Raw genomic sequence first — 18,627 nt, forward strand, 5'->3', positions numbered from 1 at the left:
GAAGAGTTTGAAGGATGCAGCAGTTACGCATGGAAATCTTGCCAAAATAACGGAATACATTCCGTTAATATTGGTTTTTAGCATGTCCTTTTGTCCTCTTTGAACAAGTCACATTCTTGAGTTTCCTGTCTAAGTTATCATCCAAACTCCAAGTTAAAGAGACATTCAAATTTGAAGATATTTCCAATTAATCCATTATAGATGCACCTACAACAATTTAATGAAATTTAACGCATTGATAAGAAATGAAGCATAGAACAACCGAATAATTCATTAACTTAGTTCATAATTCACACCTAAATATATTCTATGGCAACATGAACAATTTAGCTACTCATCACAAGACAAAATACGCCCTTGCATGTCGACTTGACATGATAGCGACCATATATATACTAGCTAGGCTGATAAGGTCGACATGATAATGCAAAATCCAAACACTACACAATAAAGAAACCTTCGACACAGACACAATCATATATAACGACAAAACACATATAGACTAACATTATGAACTAGAACAATATCAATTTTAGATCTTAAATATCAAGGTCAGTCTACAACTATTGTAAAACTTCAGCTTGTTGAACACAACGCAAAAAGTTAATCATGATTGCAGAACTATTCCTATGTGTAATAGACAAAAGTCTCAAAGAAACACTCAATAGTCCAATAAAAAATTCCTCTTTAAACAAGTCACAATTCTCGAGTTTCATGTCTACGATTTCATCCAAACTCCAAGTTAAAGAGACATACGAATATAAAGAGAAATAATCCATTATAAATGCATGTACAACGGTTTACAAAAATTGAACCCATTGACAAGAATGGAAGTTTAGAATAACCGAAGATTTCATCAAATTAATTCATGATTCACATGCTAAGGCAACGAGAACAATTTAGCTACTCATTACAATGCAAAATACACTTGTGCATGTCGGGTTGACACGATAACTCCCATATCTATACTAGCTAGGCGGAATAGGTCGGCATGATAACACCATTTCCAAATACTACTACATAATAAAGAAACCTTCGGTTTCGACACAGACACGTCCATATTTAATGACAAATCACATATGTAGAACAACATTATGAACTAGAACGAGACCACATTCTCACCTCCGAAATTCTTGAGTGAGAAATGGCTAGGAGTATAAATCATGGTATAGGCAAGTTCATCTGTAAGTATACCGACTTGTTGCGTAGTTTCCGTCTTGTATGAGTAGTAGATGACGCACGTGTCTCCCAGAAACATCAACAAGTCACCATTTTTGAAAATTTTGAATGTACAAATATTCAAATAACTCCAATCATAATCAAAATCAATAACAATCTGGTACTCCATGGTCCAAGATTCCTTGACTTGGTATTCGTTCATCAACCAGATGACGAGGAATTCTTTGTCTAATGTGTAAGACAAAGAAAGGCAGCCCCTCAAAACATTCAACTTCACATCCAAAGGAAGTTCATCATCAACAATAAGTTCATCATCGGCAGGGGCAGAGAAGATGTTAAAACATTCTGTTTCAACATCAAAACAACAGATCCATAAGGTTTGAGCAGAATCATATACTACCCAATGGGGGTTGCCATTACATATAGTGTATGCATGGTAAGAAAATGTGCAACCAGAAGCGGGGCCAGCTCCAACGCGCCTCCATGTTCCTGTTCCGAGAGTGTATACATGATGAGCATCGGAAGCGCCCCCATTGATACAGATGACCTTATATCGCCCACTAATTTTGCTCACACAAAATCCAAAATTCAACAAATTGTCATGTATGTATACGTGAGGGAAGCAGAGCTTGATATGTTGACGAGTGAGAGGATTTGTTATGTATACAAGACGCTCTGTTGGTAAGTCTAGAAGAAGCAATCCATTAGTTTGCCGAGCTCGATATAATGATACTGAGTTTCCGTGAGGGATTTCAATATCTGTGAGGTGGGGGAATTGAAGATCAAGAGCATAGCTCTCCAGATCCGCTTCTTCGTCTTCATCTTCGAATTCGATAATGGTGCACTGAGTTGAATTGCTCGTCTCCGGCATCAACAGAACTAGGGCGGGAGGGGTTTTGATTTCTGATTTGACGAAATCGCTGGACTCGATCAGATTGAGCCATGGTTTGCACACGCATTTGCTGATTGATTTGCTTCGGAGAGAGAGCCGTGAGAGGATGTTGATTGTGAGTTCTGATGGTAGATTCTTGAAGAAATCTTGCTTCATTCTTAGAAATGGAATGCGTTTCTGCTCTTCAATAAGACGGAGAAAAAGAAAGAAATCACAGAGACGACTCAGACAAAATTTAAATGAGCATCTTTCGTGAATTATTGGATTTGCACATTGTAGGTCTCTAGAATCTAAAAATATCATAGACATCCCTCAAAATTGAGTTAATTACATATTTGGTATTTTTATCTATCTTTTTACATACTATTTTTTATTGAAATGTCCCCAAGATATAGAGGTCGTTTTTATCAAATTTTTTTTAATAAATTTTAACAATTTTGCTTATTGTCTCTTACTTCTCAACTTTAAAAATATGTTGGATGAGCTTCGAACCTTGACTAATCGCATATTTTAGGATTGAAATGTCCCCAAGAAATCTTGCTTCATTGTTGGTAGAAATGGAATGCGTGTCTACTCTTCAAACAGGCGGAAGAAAAAGAAAGATAGAGCACAGCTGAGTAAGACAAAATGAGTATCTTTCGTGAATTAAATTTTTGGGTTGTTGGAGTTTGCACATTTTCAGTCTTCAAAAATATCACGAGACATTATTGAAATTATGTGTAATTACATATTTGGAATTCATTCACTTTTTTAACATATTTTTAGACTGAAATGTCCCAAGATATGGAGGGTGTTTTTGTAGTTTTGTAAACTTCACTGATTCGGTCTCTCTCACGCTCAGCTTTAAAAATATGCTAGTGCAACACTCACTAATGCACTCACTATTAATTTATTTTTATCTATAAAGTAATATCTATATGTAAGAAAATACTATAAATAGTAATAATTTAGTCTTGAACAAAGTAAAAGAAAATAGTTAATTCATAAATAATACAATAATATTTTTTTAATATAAAATAAAATTAAAGTACATATATCAATTAAATTCTTTTTAGAATATTAATAAAAATAATTTTTCCTTTATAAAACAATATTTTCATATACATACATAAAAAGTGAATTTAACAATATAATAATTGACCATGAATAAAACAATGAAAATATTGTTTTTTGTTTAATTTATTTATTCACTACAACACATTTGTTAATGCGCTGAGATTTCCAGATTGGTACTTCTATTTTAGAGGTTAGAAAATGTAGGATTCCATTATATAATAAAAATAAGAGCTATTATTCTCTTTCTTACGTGGTATATTTACATTTCTATTTTTCATATTTCTCATTGATTCTTAATTGATTTCCCGTCAGTTACATTTTACCTTTATAAATAATAGTTATTCTATATTTATGTTGCATTTCACCTGATTTTCTACAATTTATCGGACTCTCTCTTATTTTACCAATTATACATTAAAACTCATGTCATTTATAAATTTATCTATTTTTAAATGACGTCGAGAGTAATAAACGCATGTTTGGTAGTTGAATTTGGATTTACTATATAAATTAAAAATGATATTAGTTATGCAGTTTTGGGTGAGTAAGCAAACATGAGTGGGTGTTTGGTATACTCCATTGAATAGCAAATAAAATACTAATCCATATTTTTTATTTTTTTTAGTTTATCCCATAAAATATGTCACATTTTCTTTTTTAGAAAAATTCCTTCTCGCATTAGTATAAATATGGTAGTACGTACTATTTAACATACAAAACATTTTCTATTATGGGACGGAGTAAGTAATATTTAAATTCTATGTTTGGTATACTATATTATTTTGTACTCCGTATTTAAGTTTAAGGGCATCCACAGTGGGGCGGACGATAATCCGCCTGATGCATCGGGCGGACTATCGTCCGCCACTGTAGCCATGCGCACGATGGCACATCCATCGTCCGCGGACGATAGGGCTTCGACCACGCATCGTCCGCGGTATCGTCCGCCCCCTGCGGGTCACGCCGACGATGCAACACATTTCTCTTTTTATTTTTTAAATTCTTCAAAATTTATTTTATATATACACCCTAACTTCACTCTTCCATTCACTCCACTCTTCCATACACTATAAAATGAATCCCGGTGATTACCCAAGTCCGAATAGTCCGATGTTCAGTGGTGGTGCACGGTGGCCGGGTACAAACCCTGATGAATACCGACCCTTTGACTCCAACACCTAGTACGATCTCGATTTCAGTACGGATTCATACGGACTGTCAGACATGGAGTCGTCTCCCACCTGCGCCCACGTCCCACCCCGCCGCGCCTCTGTCGTCGCCGCCGCCTCGGGCTCCGCCACAAAGAAGAAGCGGAACAGGAAAATGGCCCAGAAGTTGCCATCTCCGGAGAAGAATGAAGAGTTCGCCCCAGGGAGGACGAACTACAACCCGGATGAAACCATCGTCTTGACCCGGTGTTGGATTGATATTTTAGAGGACCCGGTGTTTGCCAACAACCACAAGCAAATCCCGTACTCGGAGCGCATCGTTGATCGCTACAACAAGGCCAAGCCGGCGGCCGCCTACAAGCGCCATAAGGAGTAGCTCCGCAAGCACTAGGATCAGGTGAAGAAGCATGTCAATTTGTTCTCGTCGGAGTACGAGAAGTGCTTGAGGGAGCAGGACAGTGGCAAGAGTTTGACTGATGTGCGCGATAAAGCGCTTGCATCGTACATTTCATTGTACGGCAATTTCAAGCATTACAACTCCTGGCTCCTCTTGAAGGACAAGCAGAAGTTCCAAGGAGGGATTATGCCCCTATTGGCTGCGGCGAAGAGGGTGAAGAACACCGCCGCCGGTGATTATACGAGCAGCGACAGCGGAGCACCTCCGATGGACCTCAACCATCCGATGTACGAGGATGAGAGTTCCGGCACACCGATGTCCTCCTGGCGTCCCATTGGTGTCAAGGCTGCCAAGAACAAGGGCAAGGCGAAGGTGACATCCTCATAGGCCGCGGCCCCGGACCCGACCCCGACCCCAACCCCGATCGCGACCCCGACCCCGGCCCCGACTTTGGCTGCGGGACATGCCTACGCGGAGTTGGTGGCGGCCGCTAACCGGAGGACGTTGTTGGACACGCACCACGCCCTCATGCAATGCGAGGACCCGGGCAAAGCCGAATACCTCAAGTGGATGATCGATGATCTGCGCCGCAAGCTGGGAATGAAGGATTAGTAATGTAGTGTTTGCCTTTAATCGTAGTGTTTTTATTTCTAACTCTTGTAATTTTTTTTAAATTAGTAATGTAGGATTTGCCTTTAATCGTAGTGTTTTTTTGATAATTTTGCATGACATATTTGAAGACATAAAAAATTAATTAACAAAATAGTAGTGAAACCTATAGGGCGGACTTTAGGGCATCCCACTGCAGGTGGAAGGGTGGGATGATAGAATGATGATGTGGCGAAGCATAGAGCGCCCTATAGGGCGGACTATAAGGCGCCTCATTGTGGATGACCTATATTGTAATTACATCAAAATATCCTTATTAATCTTAAATCAAAATGAAAAAGGAAAAAAATATGTGGCCAATAAAATAATTTAGGATAGTAATTATGATTGGATTTTTAATGTAAGTTAATCAAGAGTCCCATTATATGCAAATCCACTACTTATTGCCGAATCATAGAACCATACCAAATTCGGGCTTTTAGATCTAGTTGTTTATGGATGAGATGCACAAATTTATAAATTATTTTCATCTTCATCACGGGCATATTTTAATTCATCCGATGTCAAATAAGTCATACTAACATGTTAAGAAGATTTAACTTCATTCCAGAACCCGCCACCCGCTGGGAGACTTTCGGCCTTAATCCGCAAATCCGGTCGAGCAGGATTAGTCAGATTCCGCCAAAGGTGGGTTCGGTATACTTGTGGTCAAACAAAAAAAAACTTCATTCCAGAATATATTACTTCATTCCAGTAGGTTTTTACTTCATTTCAATAGGATTATTACTTCATTCCAGTACGTAAATGCGGTTTCGCCGTCGCATACCGTTCTTTCTCTCTACAATGTCTATCATCACCGGCACGGCGCTGATATGGTGTAATAAAACATGGAATGATGTAATAAATTATTTGAATGAAGTATGTGTAGAAGTATTTGAAGTCCTACTGTAATTAAGTAAAACCTTATCCAATGAAGTAATAACGTTTCTAAATGAAGCAATAAACTCACTTGAATAAATTGCATTTTTTAAAGTGAATAAAGTAAAAACTCAGGTCAATGAATTCGAGAAGCATATGTTGAATCATTTCAAAACCTATTGGAAGCAAATAAAAACATATAGTTTCAAGGTATTACGTACAAAATGAAGTAATAAACCTAATACAATGAAGTCAAATGAGCTTGTAATGAAGACCGAAAAATTTTTACACAACAACACATCTCATAAAAAACTAGATCCAATGGCCCTAATTTGATCTCTAGTTCGGTCTTTAAAATTGGTTCGACATTGATCACAACTCAGTTAATCAAACCACATATTTAATGAGTTTATTTAGTACATCAAAACATAAAAAATAAAGTGTGTATGAAAATTAAGTTAAACGATAATTTAACATAATACGAGGTGTGATCAATTTAACTTTCCTAAGTTGCTAACGGTAAACTCATCAACGCAATGTATTAAAAATATTAACATGATAATATTAAAATATCAACAAATAGCAACTTAAAAAGTTAGCAATATAACGCACGCCCTATACAATATATTAGACACACACAACTTATATAACTGATATCATTAATTACAATTCCTATTCAAAATTTCCTTGTTTCAGCCTTATGCACTACAAACACAAAATAAAATCAAGAAAGCACATATATAACAATAAAAGAAAAAAAAGTAAGATACAAATGTAGGAAAAATAAACGTTCCTCAGCTCACATCATCAACAACAATGAAGTTACCTGTTCACCGAGCTTCCCGGAGGCGAACAACGACACTCTGGCTCTCACAGCGATAAGGATGAAGACATTGAAGCCACGAAAGTAGAGAATGCGCTAATGCTGCTCGCACTGAGAGTCGGATCCCTCTGCACCAGCCATAGGCGCTGCGGCCCGTTTGATCTCCATGATCCCTTCCAACATCTGCACGGCCTTCCCCATCATCGGCCGCTGCTGCAAAGGCTGTCTTCGATGGATGCACCGAATGCCCCTCCTCACTTATTTCATGTCGATCTCATGGAGATATTGTACAACACAGCAATAACTTCAAGCTAAGACTATTGAAAACTTCAGCTTGTTGAACACAAAGCTAAAAGTTTATTCTGATTGGAGAACAATTCCTACGGGTAATAAACAAAGGTCCCAAATTCTAATCCAAAAACTCAATAGTCTAATAAAAAGTCCTCTTTGAACAAGTCACAATTCTCGACTCTCCTTTTTACGTTTTCATCCAAACTCCAAGTTAAAGAGACATTTAAATTCGTAGATTACCAATCCATTATAGATGCATCTACAATGGTTTACAGAAATTTAACCCATTGATAAGAAATTGAAGCATAGAATAACTGAAGAATTGGTCAAACTAGTTGATGATTCACCTGTGCATGTCGGGTTGACAGGATAACGCTCGTATATATACTAGCTAGGCCGGTCAGGTCGACATGATAACGCCAAATCCAGACACTACATGATAAACAAACCTCCAACACAGACATGACCATATATAACGACAAAACACATATGTAGACTAACATTGTGAACTAGAACAAGATCACATTCTCACCTCCGGAAAGGTTATGAGTATATATCACGGTATAGGCAATGTCATCCGTAAGCATACCGACTTGTTGAGTAGTTTTCGTCTTGTTTGGGTAATAGATGAGGCATGTGTCTTTCAGATACATCAAGCAATGGTGACTAGCTCCATTGCATGTAGTGAAGATATTGAACTTTGTTGAATAATTAAAATAGATGGCCTACAAGTTGAAAAGCAGGTGAAATAGAGAGAGCCAGCCTTGTTGGGGTACAAACCCATCCCACATCGGATGAGTAGGGGAAGTTGGAAGGTGTATATAATTCCTGTCCAACCTCAATTAGTTTGAGGCCTTTTGGGAGTGACCCAAAACAAATCCGTGCTGGCTTGACCCAAAGCGGACAATATCAAACTAATGTTGCAATCGACGATCCTAACAAGTGGTATCAGAGCCCAGGTGGCTATGGGTTGTGCCTGGATGAGCCCCGGTTAGGGTCGGGCCCTGAAGGACTCAGAGTTAGAGTCGGGCCAGGATGACCCAGGGGCCAGGGCTGGAACGACCCATGTTCGTGTCGACTGCGTTCCCGATGTGGTCTCGGTTTGAGGGGAGGTTTGTTGGGGTACAAACCCATCCCACATCGGATGAGTAGGGGAAGTTGGAAGGTGTATATAATTCCTGTCCAACCCCAATTAGTTTGAGGCCTTTTGGGAGTGACCCAAAAACAAATCCGTGCGGGCTTGACCCAAAGCGGACAATATCAAACTAATGTTGCAGTCGACGATCCTAACAAGCCTACCTCTTAAACATGATGCAACACTTACATTGACCATAAAATAACCTTATTTAGTGAGCAGGAATCAGATGTTAGATCTTAAATAATGTAGTTTAAGAATACATAGAAGGTATTTTGTTAATGAATGTTGAAGTATAGATACTGAACTATGTATGTGAAACAACCTAAAAAGGAATACTTGTAGGATATTCTTGACAGAAGGAGTAACTAATAGCTAAAGAGTCTTCAGGAATAGGAATAGGAAACAGTTGAGACATGAATATAAAGTTGGGACACTTGACAAAGAGAAAACCAGAAAACGAAAGGAGATAAATATGATTCTATAGTTCTGCAGGAAATAGGAATAACAATTCTACGAGGAAAAAAATATTAATTCCCTTTGATAATTGAGCTAACAGTGTAAAGACTAAAGTTATGATTTGCGGTCCCAGAGGACTATAGGCAGAGAATATCAATAATTAACACAAACCTTTCTAATGAATTTTCAAAAACTCAAAGCAGAAATTACATAGAAAATTTAATGCGACCATTTTTTTTTATCATAGGTGCCTGGTAGTGGGCAAAATTCTCAATTGGGTAGAAAATGGAATGTAGGTTTCTAAAAGGGGAACCTTTATTTAGGTTGCAAAAAGAGTGAAAAATATATTCCTTGAATGTGTGTTCAAAGAAAACGCATACAATATAAGAATGCATGATTCTTTAACACACATTCAAGGAATGCGTGTTTCTAGAACACGCATTCTTAGATTGCGTGTTTCGCATACTATTAACGGTAGGGAACAATGGAGAAAATTGATTCTGATCTGGAGTATTAAAAAGAGATGGAAGATCAAAGAATTGCGGACCAAACGAATGGTGGCTTCATTAGGCAACCAGTCAAAAAGCAGTCTAATACTCGTCCATGCCGGAGGAGAATGCAAGTGTCGACGACTGGTTGGCAGTTGGATATGGCGGATGAGGCTTCATCCATAAATGCAATGAACCTAGACGCTGAATTGGTAAAAGGGGAGTATAGTTTGAAGGATGCAGCAGTTACCCAAGGAAATCTTGCCAAAAGTAACGACATACATTCCGATAATATTGGTTTTTGGCATGACATATGTCCTCTTTGATTAAGTCACAATTCTCAAGTTTCCTGTCTACGTTTTCATCCAAACTCCAAGTTAAAGAGATTCAAATTTGAAGACAACCAATCCATTATAGATGCATCTACAACAGTTAGGCTCCGTTTGGTAAATGGAATTGAAGGTGTGGAATTAGAATTGGAGCCTTCAATTTTAAATCCAGCATTTGGTATCATAAAAATTCTTGAATTTGGAATTGAATTACAATTCCAAATACTGCAATTCAACAATTTGAATTCCATATCAAACGTATTGGAATTCTAAATATTTATTAAAATACACACAGACACACATTCTTACACACATACTGCACATATTCTCACACACTGTGCACACATTCACACACACAGCTGCACATATTCTCACACACTGCACACACACACATTCACACAAATTGCACACACATTCACACACACATTGCATGTAGTGTGTGAGCGCGCAATTTTCCAAATTCAATTCCATATCAACTATTTCATTTTGCAAAACAAAGGATTTGGAATTGAATTCCAATTCAGTTCGTTCCACAATTCAATTCAATTCCATTCCATAGAATTCGAATTCGAATTCCAATTCGAATTCCAATTCCAATTCCAATTCCAATTTTGTGTCTACGTTTTCATCCAAACTCCAAATTAAAGAGACGTTTGAACATAAAGAGAAATAAACCATTATAAATGCATGTACAACTATAATGGCTTTCTGGATCCGCCATTGCATACAGTGTAATGATCATGGTAATCGAATCAGCAACCAGAAGCGGGGCCAGCATTAACGCGCCTCCATGTTCCTGTTCCGAGGGTGTATACATGATGAGAGTCGGAAGCGCACCCATTGATACAGATGACCTTATATTGGCCACTAATTTTGCTCACACAAAATCCAAAACTCATCACGTAGTCCGGGATGTATTCATCAGGGAGGCAGAGCTCGATATATTGACGAGTGAGAGGATTGCTTATGTAAATATAACGCTCTGCTGGTGAGTCTAGAAGAAGCAATCCATTAGTTTGCCAAGCTCGATATAATGATACTGAGTTTCCGTGAGGGATTTCAATATCTGTGAGGTGATGGAATTGAAGAGCAAGAGCATAGCCCTTCAGATCCGCTTCTTCGCCTTTGTCTTCAGATTCGATAATGGAGCACAGAGTTGATTTGCTCGTATGCGGCGTCAATCTAACCAGGTCGGGTGGGGTTTTGATTTCGGATTTGACGAAATCAGCGGACTCAATCAGTCATTGAGCCATGGTTTACAGATGCATTTGCTGATTGATTTGCTTCGGAGAGAGAGAGGATGTTGATGGTGATTTCTGATGGTAGATATCTGAAGAAATCTTGCTTCATTGTTGGTAGAAATGGAATACTCACGTTTCTGCTCTTCAATCAGACGGAAGAAGAAAATGAAAGAGATAGCAGAGCTGACAAAATGAGTATCTTTTGCGAATTAAATATGTGGTTAATTAGGGTTTGCACAATTTTATTCTCTGGACTCGCCAAATATCACGAGACATCCTTGAATTTAGAGATAATTAGTATTAACACTCGAGCTATGCACGTGACATAAGAGTTTCAAATAATGAATATAAAATATAATAAATATATAGAACATAAGAATTGAAAGCAATATGGACATTTAAAAAAACAGAAATGTACTTATCTTGTCTCACTCAAAATGAAGAATTTACTACTCCCGGGGAATGAAATATTTATGCAATTTTAATTTATAATCTAAGTGAAGTAAAAACAATAAAATTAATGACAAAAATAAGATGTGTGACTAATGATCAAAGAGTGAATTAATTAGAATGAGATATACAGATAAAGAAAATATGTGCGAATAAAGATGTTTATTGAAAGTGCTATGCAAGTCATTAATCCAAATAAAAGGTAAATTAATATATAAATTTAATAGCTTAATTTATAAAAAATTAATTTGAAAAAAATATATGGAATATTAAGCATATCCACATTAAATATATGAATAATTTAAATCATATACATTTAAAATTTCTTTGAGAAGTCAAGTTAGAAAATTTGTATTATCCAATGATCACATTTTAGTTGACTGTTTATTTCTTTCTTTTAATTTCAAACCATAGCATAACTTGATATACATTTCCAAAGACTAAATGAATTTTTTATATTGGAAAGAATAAATTTCTTACTTCCCGCCACATATATGTATAAAAAGTAAATTATTACTATCACTTAAAATAACGATAATATTTTATGCATCTTGTTTGTTTTGAATAATGTGAGAATTTACACTACTCTTTATATTAAGAAGTTATACTAAGTTAGATTTAATTTTAAATATATATAATGTCATCTTATTCCTTAGTTTAATCTATAAACTTAGTAGTATTGTTTAATTAGAGGCGAATTAAAATATAAGAACTAAAAACTTTAATTGAGTAAATATAGGATGAAAATTGTAAGCATTACATATATTTATTGTCGTTTAGCTTGTGAATTAATTAGGAGAAAAAGTATTGCAATAAATGATTAAATCTCAATTTTAACCTAAATAAATGGAAGGCAAACTAAACTCTCTAGCACAATTCCAATTTAACTCAAATATAAGGCTAATTAATATATAAATTTAATAACTTAATTATAAAAAAATTTAATGGTAGTGCACTATTTAAATGTGTTTTAACACTTCTTCAAGAAGTTAGCAATTTATTGGGCTATTATTTGTCCAATTGTTTTTGCCTTAAAAAATTATTTTTGAGTAGAAGACACCTTATCTTTTCATTTTCCCTCCAAAAAGGGCATTAAGGACTTTTCATCAAACTTGCACTTTAGATTAGTATAGATTATATATTAGGTACTTTTTTCATTTATTTTACATATTTTGGACTGAAATACCCCCCAAGGCATTTTTGTATATTATTTCTTATATAAGTTTAAATTATAATTACATCAAAGCACAAATGTATGCATGGAACTGGAATAGGCAACCAGAAGCGGCGCCAGCGTCAACGTCAACGCGCCTCCATGTTCCTGTTCCGAGGGTACATACATAATGAGAGTCAGATGCATGGCACCCTTTGGAGCTGATAACACAGACTAAACATTTCTTCCATCCTTGCAAGGAAAAGGAGATAAATATGATTCTATAATTATGCAGGAAATAGGAATAGCAACGATTCTATGAAAAACATTATTAACTCCCTTTGATAATTGAGCTAACAGTGTAAAGTTATGATTTGCGGTCCATGAGGGTTTAGGCAGAGAATCTTAAGGATTTTCATATGACCTACAAATTTACATTACTCTTGAATTTGTTTGCTGTTAATTAGGGTCTCTATAATGTCATAGTTAGAAAGCAGTTGTGATGTGTCTTTGTTTAGAAGTTAGTACTATATTTTGAAATGGTTCTGCTTGTGGCCACTCCATAGGTACACCAGACATTTGTTATGAACCGGAGCAAAGGTGCTGAAAATCACAATCCATCAATAGGCAAGACCCATATTTACCTACATCAGCCTCAGGTGCGGTTTCATAATTTCAAAATTATGCTTTGGTTTCTGTTTTCTCTCATCTCATGTGTTCAATGCTTGTAAAATAAATGCTATATCCTTCGACACAGGAGGTTGAGGTCAAGGGCAAACCACAGACCGAAACAAGCGGCCGGAAGTGAAGTTTCATCTCCACAGACCGAAACAAGCGGCCGGAAGTGAAGTTTCATCTCCCTATTCACATAAGAAGAATTGCAAAATCTGTACATGGACCATTTTGTCATACATTAAGCTGAACTATTGTTGTATTGTATCATTGTATGAGAGTCATCTACATGTCCTTTTATCTCTACCAAAGTAGTATTATAGTCCAATAAAAAAATTCCTCATTGAACAAGTCACAATTCTGATAAAGATATTCAAATTTGAAAATAAAAAGTTTAGAAAGTTTCTATTTTTAAGAGACAGAACAAAATATAAATAATTTCTATTTTTAAAGGAATGTGGTAATAGTTAGCAGTTACTATAGTTCTGATGTCTCAAAATATAAATTAATTACTTTGTTCTGTTTATCTAACTTGGTATCATTTCAATTTCTCATTCTTTCTTTCTTGTGTGATTACACAAACCTTTCTAATGATTTTCAAAAACTCTTAAGTAGAAATTACATAGAAAATTTATTGTGACCATTTTTATCATAGGTGCTTCGTAGTGGGCAAAATTCTCAATTGGGTAGAAAATGGAATATAGGTTTCCAGAAGGGGAACTTTTTTTCAGTTTGCAAAAAGAGTGTAAATGCATTCCTTGAATGCATGTTCAAAGAAAACACATACAATACAAGAATGCGTGTTTCACATACTATTACTAGCAGGAGCAATGGAGGAAATTGATTCCGATCTGGAGTATCAAAAGGAGATGGAAGATCAAGGAATTGTTGTAATATCCGCTCTTTTATTACCCTTTCCTTACGTTTAATTTCGAACTAGAGGAATGCTGGTTACTTCTATTTACTTTCAAAGCAGAAATATTAGTCGATGACTTTGCCTGTTTACTAAATTGAAGGGTGTCGATCGGACTAAAACAATTACGTATATATGTATTAGATACAATAAATGACAAGAAAGAATATAAGGTTACATTTCTGAACTCGAAAGTTTAATTACATATCAAACTACTCTCTACTTACATCATTCTTTTTACACATAGGTTGATGGGAAGGAATTTAAGAAAATAGAAATGCTTTTGGGCCTAGTCCGTGCAAGCCCAAGTCACACCCATTTCGAGGCCTGTTAGTTCGGCCTGTTGGAGGGGAGCTGTCAGCCTAATAGCAGCCAAGACACCTTCCCCACCTGCAAGATAAAAACAAGTTTGATGACTAAGGAACAAGAGAAATTAAAGAACTACCATTAGAAGAAAAGAAACAACCCTTCTCTTACAATAAGAGACCAAAGGCTCACCAAAGAGAGTAAGTCAAATCCTGCAACCTCCACTTCTCATTGCAGCACCTGCATTATGCCTATGAACCTTCCACAACAGACATTTTCATTTATTTACTAAGTACTAAGTACCCATATGGAGCCAAACTGCAGTTATGTAAAAGGAGGGGTGAGGATCACAACAGGGATTTTCAGTAAAGAGAAAACAAAGAGTTTTGGCAGCCATTAATTTCTCCCAAGTACACCACTGGTTGCTTATAAAGGAAAACCCTTCATTCGCATCAAACCCCCTCCCACATACTAGAAAAAAAAATCTTCCAGCAAAATAGCAAGAGTTGGAAAGTTTGCTGTTAGGAACTGCTTTATCAAGAAGGTAACCTCCACCTCCCTTTCAAGCTCAAATAATATGTCCTGTCATCATGTAGTAGAACCTCATACTATGAATCACAGCATGATAGTGATAAGGACATCACAACATAAAGTATAAACAACTGGAGCCACACTAGAAACAGTCTCATGCTTAGTAGTAAATAAACATTCCATACCAACTTAAATCCCTAAGTTCTTTAAACATGTACACTGATGAACACCGAACCAGAGAAATCTTCACATGCTCATAACCCAAAGCCGAGACCAATTACTCAATGAAACCAACTTTCTTTTCAGTGAGCAAAAACTCTTGGTTTAGACAAGAATCGAGCAAGCCAAAATATGCTAATCTAAGAACTTACCCAAACCAAATAAATGTGCTACTGCCCCTTTCATCCAACTCTCAACATGATAAAATTTAAAGATGGGGGGTGACTTAGCTTGAGAGTTGAGGAGGTGAGCTTGGTAGTCGGTTGAGAAACGGAGAGGCGCCGCTACGGCAGCTACTGACTTCGGTCATCAGAGGACGAAGTCGACGCCGCACACTTGACTGCCGGCGGCGACGGAGTTTCTAGGACAGCAGCAAGACCGCCGCCTGTGCACGGCCAACGGCGGCGGCTGTTCTGGCGCAGTGTCGCCTTGGGATGGAACTCAGCGAGAGAAATGGAGGAAGTCACGGAGGCGGTGGAGCTGTGCGCGCGGAAGGAGGCGACACCTCCCCAGTTCCGACGGCGCGAATCCGCCGAGCTCCGGTGATGTGCGACGACGGCGGCGACACACTGTGATGCCGCAGTGAAGTGAACCGATTCTGGCGATGAATCCAAGAGAGGGCTGGACGGAGACGGAGGGTGCTAGAACAAGTCACCGGAGACCCTGTGACGCCGAGGATCTGACGGCGCGATTTCGCCGAGAGAAAGGGGGATCTAGGGATTTATATCCTAAATGTGGGAATTTACTTTTTTTTTGAAGAATGAGAGAGACCGATGGTTTTGGTGGGATTATGTTAGGCTCTTGGGCCTTTCCATCTTAATTAGTTTTGGGCCAATGAATAAATTAAGTGGAGTTTGGGCCATGTTAATTAAGTGATTGGACTCTTATCTAACTATATGACTTTCGTTGGACTAATTAGTTAGCCTACGATTTTTTTTAGATCGTTTAATCAACTTATGGGTGAACGTCTGCTCTTCATAAATAAATAGATCGAAGTAATGAATTTTATCAGTGACTCGCATAAGTGATTAAATCTCCGGATGTAAATAAATCAATGCTCAAGGACTTTCCTAGGAAATAAAAAAAAAAAAGAATAAGATGACCACGCACTTAGAAATGCATTCACGTTAAGTTACTTGGCTTCTTAAGCCTAATTAAGTATTTTTATTTTTTTCTAAAGCGGCGTCTTCGCACGTCGTTTAAGACCAAATCAAGAAACTATTCGGCTAAGGAAATAGCTTTGAGGTGGGCATTCTTTTCAAAACGTGATTTTAGTATGAATATGCGAATCTTTTCTAACTTGTTTGTCATGCCATGTTTTGCTTTTTACGATTACATATTTGCTTGGCTATGTCAATCATGTTAAATTGAATTCGGGTCCTAGTAGGGCAGCAAACCCTACTCGGACTAGTGTACACATATGGGGACCGTGAGCTAGCTTTTGAGTCGGCCGGTCCAGTGACCGTCGTGGAATGTGGCCACATTCCCGGTTCACATACGTTCAGATATGGTATTTATGTTTATGTGATTGCGCAATCAATTTTATGAAATTTAAGGAAATTTTAGTGACTCGGACCTTTTAAATAAAACCTCGTGTTCACTCAACTGTGGCTGTCAATTTAAATGAAACGTATATTTTGGCACTATGTCCACTGAGTATATTAAATACTCAGCCCTGCATGTTTCTTTTCTAATGTGCAGGTTGAGCGTGAACGAGGAGGCGAAGGTGTTGAGTAACGGTTTTTAATAAGTAGCAATAGGTAGCCCAAAGTAGTGTGTCTTCACACATGCTACTTTGCCTTGGTCTCTTCCGCTGCAATAGGACTTTGTACTAGGAGTTTATGAACCCGGTTATTTTACTCTGATTTTATTTTGACCGTGTACCATATTCGCCTTCGGAATTAATGTTTCGAGTTTGACTTATTTGTTATGTTTTATCTCTTTATTCTAAGACTATCTTAGTCACGATATAACTACACTCACTAGCACTAGGGAGATGTGGTCGCCACAATTGCGGACCAAAAGAATGGTCACTTCATTGAGGAACCGATCACCAAGCCGTCTAATACTCATCCACGCCGGAGGGGAATGCAAGTGTCGAAGGGTGGTTGACAGTTGGATACGGCCGACCAGGCTTCGTCCATGAATGCAATGAACCTATACGTGAAAGTGGTAGAAGGGGAGAATAGTTTGAAGGATGCAGCAGTTACGCATGGAAATCTTGCCAAAATAATGGAATATATTCGCATAATAAAGAAACCTTCGAAACAGACATTATCATATATGACGACGAAACACATATAGACTAACATTTTGAACTAGAACAAGATCAATTTTAGATCTTAAACATCAAGTTCAGTCTACAACTATTGTAAAACTTCAGCTTGTTGAACACAAAGCAAAAAGTTAATCATGATTGCAGAACTATTCTTATGGGTAATAATCAAAAGTCTCAAATCTATAAACAAAAGTCTCAAATTCAAATCCAAAACACTTAACTCAATATTTCAATAAAAAGTTCTTCTTTGAACAAGTCACAATTCGAGTTTCATTTCTACGATTTCATCCAAACTCCAAGTTAAAGAGACATTTGAATATAAAATGAAATAATCCATCATAAATGCATGTACAACAGTTTACATAAATTTAACCCATTGACAAGAATGGAAGTTTAGAATAACCGAAGAATTCATCAAATTAATTCACGATTCACATGCTAAGGCAACGGGAACAATTTAGCTACTCATTACAATGCAAAATACACTCGTGCACCTATATATATACCAGCTAGGCGGAATAGGTCGGCATGATAACATCATTTCCAAATACTACTACATAATAAAGAAACCCTCGACACAGACACGTCCATATTTAATGACAAATCACATATGTAGAATAACATTATGAACTAGAACGAGATCACATTCTCACCTCCGAAATTCTTGAGTGAGAAATGGCTAGGAGTATAAATCATGGTATAGGCAAGTTCATCTGTAAGTATACCGACTTGTTGCGTGGTTTTCATCCTGTAAGAGTAGTAGATGACGCACGTGTCTCCCAGAAACATCAACAAGTCACCATTTTTGAAAATTTTGAATGTACAAATATTTAAGTAACTCCAATCATAATCAAAATCAATAACAATTTGGTACTCCATGGTCCAAGATTCCTTGACTTGGTATTCCTTCATCAACCAGATGACGACGAGTTCTTTGTCTAATGTGTAAGACAAAGAAAGACAGCCCCTCAAAACATTCAACTTCACATCCAAAGGAAGTTCATCATCAACAATAAGTTCATCATCGGCAATGGCAGAGAAGATGTTAAAACATTCTGTTTCAACATCAAAACAACATATCCATAAGGTTTGAGTTGAATCATATACTACCCAATGGGG

At 37.1% G+C, this 18,627-nt stretch overlaps 1 protein-coding gene and 1 long non-coding RNA gene across 2 annotated transcripts; both read right to left on the reverse strand.

Moving 5' to 3' along the window:
• Positions 1–1,099: 1,099 nt before the first annotated feature.
• LOC121809134 (F-box protein CPR1-like) lies at positions 1,100–2,227 on the reverse strand. The gene has a single exon (XM_042209675.1). It carries the CDS (start codon positions 2,225–2,227, stop codon positions 1,100–1,102), a length of 1,128 nt encoding a protein of 375 aa, XP_042065609.1.
• Positions 2,228–14,328: 12,101 nt separating this feature from the next.
• LOC121809319 lies at positions 14,329–16,019 on the reverse strand. The gene is made up of 2 exons (XR_006052247.1): positions 14,673–16,019; positions 14,329–14,564 (listed from the first exon to the last, which is right to left on the reverse strand). It is a non-coding gene; the product is annotated as an uncharacterized LOC121809319 (long non-coding RNA).
• Positions 16,020–18,627: the final 2,608 nt, after the last annotated feature.

The sequence above is a fragment of the Salvia splendens genome, chromosome 6, assembly GCF_004379255.2.
Source record: "Salvia splendens isolate huo1 chromosome 6, SspV2, whole genome shotgun sequence".
NCBI lineage: Eukaryota > Viridiplantae > Streptophyta > Magnoliopsida > Lamiales > Lamiaceae > Salvia > Salvia splendens.

Excerpts from the sequence above, each read along its gene's own strand:
- LOC121809134 (XM_042209675.1), bottom strand. The coding sequence starts at position 2,227 with ATGAAGCAAGATTTCTTCAAGAATCTACCATCAGAACTCACAATCAAC.